The 12,664-nt window shown below is 36.7% G+C and overlaps 1 protein-coding gene across 2 annotated transcripts in view; it reads right to left on the bottom strand.

Annotated features, from left to right (window-relative positions):
* Nucleotides 1–12,664, bottom strand: part of rgs3b (regulator of G protein signaling 3b) — a 46,028-nt gene that overhangs the window by 13,711 nt on the left and 19,653 nt on the right. For both annotated transcript variants that reach the window (XM_084115073.1, XM_084115074.1), the window contains 9 exons: nucleotides 12,139–12,220; nucleotides 11,300–11,405; nucleotides 10,467–10,836; nucleotides 10,331–10,379; nucleotides 9,650–9,900; nucleotides 8,489–8,572; nucleotides 6,311–6,422; nucleotides 1,188–1,231; nucleotides 459–581 (listed from right to left, as the gene is read on the bottom strand). In XM_084115073.1, coding sequence (XP_083971199.1) covers nucleotides 459–581; nucleotides 1,188–1,231; nucleotides 6,311–6,422; nucleotides 8,489–8,572; nucleotides 9,650–9,900; nucleotides 10,331–10,379; nucleotides 10,467–10,836; nucleotides 11,300–11,405; nucleotides 12,139–12,220 — 1,221 coding nt within the window. The remainder of the gene's footprint in view (nucleotides 1–458; nucleotides 582–1,187; nucleotides 1,232–6,310; nucleotides 6,423–8,488; nucleotides 8,573–9,649; nucleotides 9,901–10,330; nucleotides 10,380–10,466; nucleotides 10,837–11,299; nucleotides 11,406–12,138; nucleotides 12,221–12,664) is intronic.

Below are 12,664 nucleotides of genomic sequence, written 5' to 3' on the forward strand. Positions count from 1 at the left end.
TTAAACATTTTGTTTTTGCAAGCTTTCAAAATGTACTGATTTTCTCCACCTTTAAAATGACATTGCTTTTCAGCTGATGTCATCAAGACCTCTTATATTTTAACCTATGCCTTCCAACCATATAGACCTTTCACGAACCAATCGATTCTGATGGATAAAGTTAAGTACCAACCCTACTTTTTTTTTCTCATTGAATATGCTGTTTTACATTACATTAATTAAGCAAAACATGTTGCGAACACAGTTTTACATGCAATTTAAAGAGAGAGCATTTTCAAAACATTTCAAGTTAAATAAGAAAAAAGCTGTCGAAATGCAATCATTTTGCAGATGCTAGCCCTACCTCTCCTGAGTGATTTTACTCCATAACTGCTGGAGAATTGCAGACATGCTGTGGTTAAATGCAAAACCTTAGTGGCTGTTTTTGTGAGCAATTGTGCTTGTGTTTGATTTAGTACCTGGTCAGGGCCTATTCTGTCTCTCAGGGTGAGTTGCTTGTCAATATTGTCTCTCAGACACTGGACGACCCTCCTCTTCTGCTCGGATGAAAAAGCTTCCAGGCTGAACAGACACTCGGTCCTCTACAAAGACACACAAAGAGAATGTGTTGTGTGTGTATGTAAGAGAAAGAAAATAATTTCATATTACAGTCTTATTCATTTGAGGAAATCGAAGGAATTGGAACATTTTTATAACACAAGGATGCTTTTAAAAGCACGTTCTACCTACAAAGAAACCTCAGTGGCATGCGCTATTATGCTTGAGTATGGCATATGAGAGATGCAATCATACTCACTCGCACATTCATGTGAGTGTGTGTGTATGTGTGAGGTGTTGTCAGGGAGATGGGCAGATGGCTGGGTCGATGAATGTGTTTGCTCGAGTGAGCAGGCTACGTCTTTCAGGCACGTTTACTCTGGAGAGAAAGAGCAGCTTTAAAGGCTCTAATATGTGACGTAAGCCCCAAGCACATGAGGCCCTCCATTTAACTGCCGCACAACATTTACATCCTGTAAATGTTTACCACATGTCCATCCTGTTGGACTAACGGTTCAATGGGAAACACATTACATTGTGTGTGATTTGTATTGCAGTGCACAGAGTTAAGCATGATGAAGTCTTAAAATGTGCCGTGAGCAGAGATCTGTGCTGAACGAGTGGGTCGGTGGTTAGATGCAGGATCTCACCTCTATCCAGTAGGAGATGTACAGCCGCAGTTTGTCTGCAGGAACTGGAGAGAAGGAGACATTAGTGTGAATTTCTTCATCCCGAGGCTGTCAGGGTGTTTTTTTTTTTTTTTTTTTACATTCCTCCGGGGTATGTTAACACCCACATGTACCCAGATATATGTATATATTACAAAAATGTACGAAAAAAAAAAATACATATATGTTCAGATTTTATATATGAAAATAAAACCTACAGGGTATTAAAAATTAATTTTGTTAATTGTAATAAACAGTAAATAAATACAATTTAAATAGTAAAAAATCTTAAGATGAAAATGAGATAAAAACGAGACCTTCCCCAAATTGCTAGGTTTTCTATGAAAGCCTGTAGACATATTTTTATGTGAAGGATTTGGGACATTTTTGTTGGGAAAATCAAAAGGATGTGACATTTATGGGTGCTCCCAAGAGCCTCTCTTCTGTTTAATGACATGAAATGAATGCTTATACAATGTTCAGGATAATGCAGAAAGAGCCGTTCTGTACTGTAATGTAAATGTGTCATGCAAAGAAAAGGGAGAAATTCAACTATAGTCTCACACTGCAAAAAACAGAAGCAGAGAGTGCTACACGGGTCTCTTTACATAGCCACTGGTGCTCACTAAATGAACTGGAGGTAAATATCAAATTATGTAGACGAAATACTCCAAGGCACTGACGTGGTAAAGTAAACAGCCTTTAATCAGCATTTATAGTCTCACATTGTCAGATAGTATATAGTCTCAAATAAACTTCATAATCAAACTATCATAACAGTGTAATTTTAATTACCTCATCTGTCTACATGATGCCGGTGAATTGCGCTTTTACATATTCATCTAACCGCCACTGTCAGCAGTGTCTGGATGTTTGTTAACAGTATATCGCTCCAAAGGTTTTTCCAACTTATTTTTTACTTCTAAGCAAAGAACAAAAAAGACCTTCACAGTGAGTATATCAGAGCATTGAATCATGTTCTATCTCATGTACTGTACACGTGCACATGTACCCGCACGAGCAATAAGTTGCTGGCAGCAGTTCACTTAATGGCCACCATTGTCGATAATAACAATGGTTTCTGAATTCTACACTTTAAAAATTTAACGTGCAGTTGTTGCTTTAAGGAGGTATTTCTACCTGATTCTACCTATAAATTCAAATTTTGTTGTTGTAACCTAATTCAATTAGGTTTATGCAACATAAAACAAAGGAATGCTGTTTTAACTTAATTGAGTTACATTGACCCAATATACAATTTCCAATAAAGCTCAGGATGGACACATTCGACACATGCGCACTATGACTGCACCACACCTATAGAGGGCAGTATAGTTGTGACTCGTGTCAGCTATAGGTCATCTTCTCTGAAGGACAAAGAAGAAGAAAAGGTTTGTGTTTGGCTGCTACTTGCTGATTGGCGAATTTTGCTTCAATGAGAAATTGTGATTTGGGGTTATTATACACATTATGTTTCATCAAAGTGAAAATCTCAATTGACATTATAAAACAAACATACACTAAAAAAAAATATAATTTTTCGCCTCTTGCTCAGTTTAATTAAATTAAAATGAGCTAAAGTAACACAATTTAACATTTTGTCACAACTTAATTGTGTTCAATCCACCTAATATATTTGACTTAATTAATTTGTGTTAAAACTACATGAATATTTTTTGTTGACAAAACTAACTGGATTAGTTATGCGTTTCCCAAAAGCATTGTAAGCCTAAGTAGATCGTAAAGCCTTTGCCACCAATGGTCTCTATGATCAACTTGGCTCACAATGCTTTTGAGAAATGCAGCCCTGGGCAGTGGATCTGTAGTTCCCAGCATGCTTTGTAAGGGACTGCATTAGGAGAGTAAATTTGGGGATTAAGTGATATTTTATGTGTTTTTCAGTAACAGGAATGATGTTATAGTTTATGTTAATATTTAATGTTCAGTTATGTATGTATATATATTGTGTATAATGATAAATGACACTGCTTGTTTGAAGATTAATTTAAAAATTAGGTTGGACCAACATAAAAAAAAAATTGGTGTGACTAATGTAATGAAGTTAAAAATACTAGTGTAAATTAATTTGACCTAAAGTAAATTGTGTTGACCCAACTAAACTTATTTATTTTGAATGAACTAAATTAAATTGTGTGTAAAAATGTATATGAATACATGTAATTCTGTAATGAATTATTATTTTTTAAATATATATATATTTTTTTTTAAAGGACTTTCATCATATAAAACAAAAAAGATTATATCAAACTTATTAAGTAATTTTACCTTGCTGGCGAAATTAGTTTATCTACTGACAGTTATGTTTCAGTAAAACCTTGATTTTTTTTCAGGTTGGTTGAATTCAGTTAAAATCAGTGATCTTAAATTATGTATTTAATTTCAACAAAACCAGTTATTGCAGATGTTACCACATGAAGTACATTTTCTAAGTAGAACTGACGACAAAAAACTAAAATTTCACTGATATATTATAACACTAAATATATATATTTCCTGGGTAAGGGTGGGGTCAACTAAAATGAGATTGGCCTATTCTGGTCCTGTTCTGGAAAATAACTGGTCATGGGAAGCCAAACTTTATTCAAATTTGAATTATTCCAACTACATTTATATAAACATACATACTGAGAGTATATTATTTTAATATCTAAATGTATCTGTATGCCTTGAATACACATTGTACATATTGACTTAATACCGTGATATTAATTTGGTCCCTCTCTAAACATTTTTGCCTGTCTGTTCCAATAATGGACTTTGACTGTAAAGTGGCTTTAATTCCATATCCAAAAGGACAAAGGTCAGCATACTGATGGCTATTTCAGAAACCAAGATGTCAAATAAAGGTTGAAGATAGAAATGCCCTCTGTGCCACATGCTGCCGTATTTCTGTTCTCAGGAAGGTAAAGAATACACTGTCCCGCCCACCCTGCCTATAATGGGCCATACCGGAGACATAGCCATTGTTCCCAGCAGACACATAGAGAGAGGAGAGCTGTGTTCTCATCACACACACATACTCATTCCCACAGTCTTGACGCCTCCTTCCTGACTATCGCTACTAACACACAGTCACAAATAAAACAGGGTGGACCTCCTTAACATCCCCTGTACTCTACTCTAAACAATCAACCCGGAGATATTATATACAGATAGACTGAATGATTGAGACAGACAGACAGACAGTCAGACAGACAGACAGTCAGAGAGATGGATAGACAAACAGACAGACAGACAGAAAGTCAGAGAGACAGGGTTCCCACTCTAAACCAAATTTTCCCTGACTTTCACTGACTAAAAAGATGAATTTCCATGACTTATAATGAACGGCAAAACAGGCCGCTGTTTTGCGGAGCACCGAGCAGACAAAAAACAGCCACCTGTCCTAACCTGACGTGACAAAGCTACAAGACGACAAAATCAGTCATAAATCATAGCCAATCATAACCGCGCGTGGGCTCTGTTCGCAAAAATCGCTGCCAAAGATGCTTTCCAACAGGTGTTTTATCATTCGTGGTAAAACTGTGGACCTATTTTTCCAAACGCCTCACACCCATACATTCTTCCATTGAGAGCTTGAATAATAGACAATCCAGCCCAGTTTCCGGCGGCAGAGTAATACCGTACCTCACAGCACATCCAATACAAGTCAATGGAGTTGACTACGATAAAACCTGTTGGAAAGCATCTTTTGCAGCGATTTTTGTGTGAGCATATCAGTGAACACACCCCTGACCACTCGGTGAGTTTCACGCCTTTGTAAACGAAAGTTTAATGCGTTTTAGGAAGGATTGTTCCAGTGGCCATAGGCAGCCATTCTGTAGGTCGGGGGGAAAGCGAAAGAAACCTAAAATTCTCGGGACAGCAGCATGTGTCCAAATTTTAATCTTAACCATTCTATTTCATCAGAAACGATCTGTAAACAGGGCTTTAAGTGTAAAATACCGAACTTGTCCTTTAAGCTGAGACGTGCTCCACTGTGTCTCACACTGCCGTCACTGCTGGGGGTGGGAGCGCCTTCATTAGCTGATTGCGGTTCTCTTGGAGCTATATGGGGAGGCTGCAGTAAAGCAGTGATGGGCACTTGGGCCGAAGATGATGCTCCTGTCGGCTTCATACGAGTAACATGCTTCTTGCTGTTTGCGTGGCTGCGAAGTGCACCCTCACCCATATTTGATAGCTCAATAGTAGTTTTACAAACTTTACATTTAGCTTTTCAGTCGTCTACTTTTAACACCCAGTCTTTAAATTGTTCATTTTGTAGTCAAAGCTCTTGAAATTTACATTTTCCTGGCATGTTTGCCTTAGTCGAATGCAGTCACCTGTACCTGTTAACTAAGTGATTTCCAATTGAGCGGGAAGGGAATAAATATGGCGCTCAAAATAGCCTAAGCACAACAATACAGAAAGATGTGTGAAACAAATCGGTATAGAAAAATTACATTTTGATAAATGGAAACTAAAATTTAAAGCAACAAACTAAATTCCCTGATATTCCATGACTTGGACAAAAAATATATAAAATTCCCTGACTTTCAATGTCTGGAATAGATCTCTTAAAATTCCATGACATTCCAGAAATTCCATGACCCGTGGGAACCCTGGAGAGATGTATAGAAAAACAGAGAGACAGACAGAGATACAGACAGACATCAGAGAGACGGAGATGGATAGACAGACGGACGGACAGACAGACAGACAGACAGACAGACAGACAGACAGACAGACAGACAGACAGACAGACAGATAGATAGATAGATAGATAGATCTTATTATTTTTATTATTGAACGATTTATATATTTTATAGACTGGTATTTTAGTAATGATATAATTAAAAGGCTAATAAATCATTTTTAGTATTTTAGAAAATGTACAGAAAAATATAAATATATAAAATATATGATGCACATACTGTAAATATGTAGATTTTTTTGTGGTGGGGCCATTGATATTCAGAAATTTAAAATCAAGTAAAAATCTGAACTTGTGGCTCAACTGGCTTCTGAGTAAAAAAATTCCTTACTTATTTATATTCATATACTTTATATTCGCCACAAAGTTAAGAGAGAATTGTAGTGCATACCGTCCTGCAGCTGTATCTGATGGAGGTAGAGTGGACTCTGTAGTACATTACAGCGGCCTGGTTCATCTTCCCTGGTCAACAGCATCAGGTCTGTGTAGATGAACACTGTAGCCTATAGGGGGCGATACAGACAACAGTGAGTTGCATCGCACTGAAACATCCCCATCTGACCTTCTTTTGCCACTCTCACTCAGCTTAAGACAAAGATAATTCTTTATAATGGAAAACATGAGGCTCAATCTTAATTTAAAATAGAGAGCAGATGTAGAATTACAACGAGAATGAACTCCTTCACTTAAATAACATTAGATAACTACAACACTCGTTAAAGTTACAATGAATCAAGTGAAGTCAAGTTAAGGTTATTAGGAAAGGGAAAAGCTCTGATTCCCACACAGAAAGCAGCAGGCTAGTTGCACTGCTTTGCCTCTCATGGTGCCCACTGCCCAGCCTTGGATTTCGGCCAGCTTAATAAGAGCAGCTGAACTAAATCACAGTCAAATACACACACTCTCGTTCTAGGACACTGGAGGAATGTGTTTAGTGATGTACAGCTCATCCTTCTTAAACACTCTGATCTTTAGAAACTCTTGACTGCATTACTCAAACAGGTCTTTCGGCAAAATTGAGGTCAGCCTGCATGCAGACGGGGGCCTGCGAGCGAGCACAAAGGATGTGACAGACACTCAAAGGCAATTGCTATAGATACAAAGTCGGTTTTGGAGGCCATTGTGGCACTCTGAGATTTATCTTTCCACAATATTGCTCATGCTGAGGAAGCCGAGGTCATGTTATTCACAAACTGCAGGTTTCTTTTAAAGCTGCAGCAGATAGAAATCTGGGATCAAGGTATCTGCTTCCACATTATGTGGAGCACATATTTTGTGTCAGGCATTACTGTCAACGAGACAAATATTCCTGTAGTTCCCAAACGATCTTTAGTGAAATGGATCTAATTTAAAAGGTAGTGTTTCGTCTAGCTTGAGAAAATATTGGGGTCTCTGGACTAGCATGCTTTTAGAGAGGTATCATGAGAACAAGCTCAAATCTGACCAAGCAAAATAGTCAATTCTCCTGAAACGGGACACCAGATCTAGGTCACCTTCAGAGCTCACAAGCATGACATTACAAGAATCGTTTCTGCATATTTTATTCAAGACGACGTTTTAGACAGCATATCTCAAGCTAGATTTCTGAAACCTGATCAGGGTCTTGCTTAAAAGGATCTGAAAGTCATTAATTCTTAAACTAAATGCAAAAATGTTTTGAACATGGCAATGGTCTGCAATGAATGTTGACAGATTCACCAGATATAAAACATTAAATGTCTCCCTCATACAAAGCCATCACATAGCATAATGGAAGGCATTATATGGTACTTTTTCAACATTTTTACCTCATTCACTTTTAATATATGGAAAAGAGCAGCAGGGGCATTCTGCTAAAGTTATCTTTTTATGTTCCACGGTAGATAGAAAACCATTTTAATTTTAATTTTTGAAAAAACTACCCTATTTCTTTTAATATCTCAATTGTTTCTCCAACAGATCAATGACATTAAATGGAGAGCAAATGCAAACTTGTGCTTGCTTCACACGTTTTACATAGAAAAATACCTTATTTTTTATTTTATTTTAAAAGAGATCTCATCAATCTCACAAATTGTGCTCAGATTTGCCAGTCTGTAATTAAATGTCATGAATCTCAATAAGAACTTAATCATTTCTCATCAAATTCTGAAGAAAAATGAACTGGGATGTGACATCCATATTATTTTTACGGCTCTACACAAAATTAATTTGTTAGATAGTTCACCCAAAAATATGAAAATTCTGTCATCATTTCTTTCTTCTGCTGAACACAAAAGAAGATATTTTGAAGAATGTCAATAACTAAACATTTGATGGTAGCCATTGGCATATAGTTCCATTATAGTATTTTTTTTTCCATACTATAAGTCAATGGGGTCCATCAACTGTTTGGTTATCCATATTCTTCTAAATGTCTTCTTTTGTGTTCAGCAGAAGAAAGAAATGCATACAGGTTTGGAGCAACTTCAGGGTGAGTAAATGATGAAAGAATTTTAATTTTTGGGGGGTGAACTATCCCTTTAAGTCCCTTAATTCATAAAAGAGCAACACATTTTCCTTTGGGGGGAGTGACAGTTAGTGGCATTACCTTAAGAGCTACGTGTTTACTGTCATGAAGGATCATTTCCTCTGATAAAATCAGGACTCTCTCAGGGCTGCACAGGTCCAGTGGCTGCAAAGCAATTAAACACTCATTAAAGCCTCAATATTTGCATCATGTTAGTCATGTCATTTGCACAAGGGTACGTGTTAGTACACCATATCCCAGGCCCTGTCTAAATGTAACCCTAAGCCCCTATGATCTTCCTCCGAGTCCACACTTTCATGACAGAATGCCGCTTTGACTGTAGGGTAGAAGTCTGCTGCAGAGCTCGCAGGCTTGGCAAAAGTGCGCATCGAGGGCACATTATGGCCGCAAAGCACATAAGCACCCTTCTGACAATGAAAAATTGGACAGCCTACTGTCTTGTGGACTTAACGGGCACACGTATGCATGAAAGTCAATGGCTACCGTCAACTGTTTGGTTACCGACATTCTTCAAAATATCTTCTTCTGTGTTCAGCAGAGGAAATAACTTCATACAGGTTTGGAACAACTTGAGGGTGAGTAAATGAGGTTACACTTTATTTTAAGGTGTCATTGTTACACTGTACTTATATGCATTTATGTACCGAGTAATATTAAGTAACTGCATGTACTTACTATAGGGTTAGGATTAGGGTTTGGTTTAGGGTTAGTTGCATGTAATTATGCATAATTTATAGTTATTACTATAGTAACTACATGTAAGATATGCAACAATGACACTGTAAAATAAAGTGTTACCATAAATGATTACAGAATTTTCATTTTTGGATGAACTATGCCTTTAAGTCAGCCAATATATGGATGCAGGTATCTGACCCTGACATATACACCAACTAAAACTATTTTATGCAATATTTTCATGACCTCATATTAATTGAGAAAATACATGTAATATGCAGAAATTCATACCTCACACGTATAAAAAAAACTACCTGTCAACTACCTGTCAACTACCCATCTGTCAACTACCCATTTCAATTAATGAGCCATTGTTCACTATTGGTAAGATACAGTACATTTATTCAGTAGCATACACTCCTTAATGTAAACTGCTGACCTTTTAACTCTGCACTAAATTAAATAAAATATAGATTAAATCAAATAAACCATAGATAAGGATTGCATAAAAAAACTGGGAAGATAAACAGATACTGAACGTACCTGAACAAAAACAGGGAAGATGAGAATCTTAGGGGCCAGACTGACATATGTGCCATAGTTGGAGTGAGGCAGGTGGGACTGGACGATGGTGCAGTTCTGGTAGTTGGCAAAGCTCTGTCTGTAGGATGAGGGAGGCATTGTTGTGGTCTTACTGCTCATAGACCTGCACAAGGTGGCTTGTGCATGCAGCCCGCCATCCTGCAGGTAGTCTGGGCTCTGCTGCAGTCCTCTGCTAGTCTGATAGATTCTTCCTATGAGAAGAAATAGGAAGAAATATCATTAAACACTCATTAAAAAGTACCAAAATGTAAGTTTTCAAAATGTATAACATTATCAATGCCTTTACTGTCAATGTCCTTAATTATTACTTTATATCAATTCATATTAACTAAAAAATGTATATTAATAATAAAATAAGAAAATCTTACTGCCCCCAAAATATGAATATGTATGATTATGAATATGTTAATCATTCTCTGCCATGGTATGTCAATATGCCTGACAATATTGCCATCTGTCCAACCGGCTCGTAATGACTGTGCTTGTACACTTTTTATGCTTCTTTCTAAAAGAGCATATGCAGCAATTTCACATTTCAAACTGATCTGAGACCAGCCATCCTCAAATCTTAACCTAAACATGTAAAACAGACACGGAAAAGCTTCTCATGGGCTGTCTTACCTAGAGTTCCCAGTGTGCCATTGGAGTCAGAGTACACTGGCTGTAATATCTGCAACATAAAACATTTACAAAAGAGACATATTACCCCAGCCATCAGTCGGAATGAATAAGAATGCACATGCTTTCAGATTCCAACCTGGTTTCCAGGGCTGACAGGGGAGAGGATGATGTAGTTGTCGCCGTTTGATGATGTCACACGGGTACCTTTGAGGGTCTGGGTGCGTGTTTTGTAGTCATTTTCTTCTCGTTTGCCAGTCCAAGACCACAATGACTCTCCTACTCCGTTTCCTGCGTTATCAGGGCCACTTCCTTTTTTACGACGACCCTGTTTGTGATTGGTGGGTCGAGAGAGTAAAGGTGGGGTTTTGCTTTGTGTCTTTGCAGTTGAAGATTGAGAATCAAATCCGGAGGGTTTGTAGGAAGGTCTGTGGATAAGCCCCTCGTAGTAAGGCTTCATAATAGGCACTGTCCTCCATACCACCACTGTGATCTCATTTCGACAATTCCTTCAGGAAGAAAGATAATTTTAACAATAAGGCATAAATGGATTTAAAAAGAACCATTAAAGAAAATTCAAATCATAATTTATTCACCCATATGTCATTCCAAACCTGTTTGTCTTTCTTTCTTCTGTGGAACATAAGAGAAGATATTTTGAAGAATGGTAGTAACCAAACAATTTCGGTTCCCATTGCATTTATTTAATTATTTTTTGTCCTTACAGTGGAAGTCAATGGGAACTGAAACTGTTCAGTTACCAACATTCTTCAAAATATATTCTTTTGTGTTTCACAGAAGAAAGAAAGTCATAGAGGTTTGTAATGACATGAGGTTGTTCAAAGGTTCTAACTTAACCTTTAATTCCACTAAGCCCTTTACCTCATTAAACTATTACCATTAAAGAATCAGAAGTGAAATTGTTGTGAAACATGTGGCTACAAAATGATCACCAAAAACATCCCTACGCACCTGATGGCATGAGCCAGGTCCACACACTTCCAGTGTTCAACCGGCTGGCCGTTCAGCTGCAATACTGTGTCCAGCTGCTGTAAGCCTGCCTGGTGAGCTGGACCACCTAAACAAAATAGACAAAGACACTCGAGATCATAAATCACAGTTAAAGTATGCCCATTAATTTTTTTTTACAAATGACATCTCTTCAATATCTTTTTTCTCCTAGAAAGCCATTAGATAAAATGCAGAGCAAATGAAGAAAATAACAAAATAACACTATTCTGAGATTTACCAAAATACCAAAGTATGCAAATCATCAGTCAGATATTTCATTACGAATTCAAACATTTCTAATTAAATTCCTCAAAGATGTCCCATTTGTTTCTATTTTCTTTATGTCTTTTTAAATTAGAAATGTACCATTTACTGTCAGAAAGAAAAGTGTACCTTTAGAGGTACTAGAGCTAGTCACTGGGGTAGTACCATCAAAGGGACAACTTTGTTGTTATTAAGGTGCATAGTACCTTAGAGTAGTGTTATGTACCCTAAAGGTACTGATATGCATCTTTTTTCTGAGAGTGTGGCAATACCATGATATTTAAGAACCTTGATTAGCACTATGTTCTATGATTACTTCTCATTAGGAATTTAAAGAGGGACATCTGAGACAAAGTTGATACTCAAATGAAACAACTAAGAATCCCATAATGTCTCCTGCGCAATGAATGAGCAACTTTTGAGCAATACAATTTTACTCTGGGTACAATTTTATAATAATTTAAAGCTAATTATGAGGAAAATTTGAAAAATGATATTGATATTGATATTGATATATCTTGAGTGTTTAAAATGACCTGGATCAACAGCCTGGACCCGTACAGGTGAGTCAGAGCAGATGGTGAAGCCAAAGCCATCTTTTCCTCTCAAAATGGTCACCTGTGAAAGAGAACATACATTTACAATACTATTTTTTTTTATTTTTTTTTCAGAAGTAAAGACATTTATAATTTACAAAAGATTTCTATTTCAAATACACGCTGTACTTTTGAACTTTCTACTCATCAAAGAATCCTGAAAAAAATATCATGGTTTCCACTAAAATGTTAAGCAGCACAACTGTTTTCAACATTGATAATAATAATAATAATAATAATAATAACAATAATCAAAAAAACAGTTGTAAAACAATAAAAATAAAAAAAATCTTGAGCACTAAACACTGAACAGCTTTGGAATCAATTACATTAACACAAGAAAAAGACTGGAGCCATGAATCAAAAGTTGGGGTTGACTTTCAAGTTCACTTAAATGAAAGTCATTAATATATAGCATTCCTGAAGAAAACAAAACTACCCCGAGTGATACGTCTTTTAAACAGAC

This window comes from Abramis brama, assembly GCF_963993115.1.
Source record: "Abramis brama genome assembly, chromosome: 5".
Taxonomy (NCBI): Eukaryota; Metazoa; Chordata; class Actinopteri; order Cypriniformes; family Leuciscidae; genus Abramis; species Abramis brama.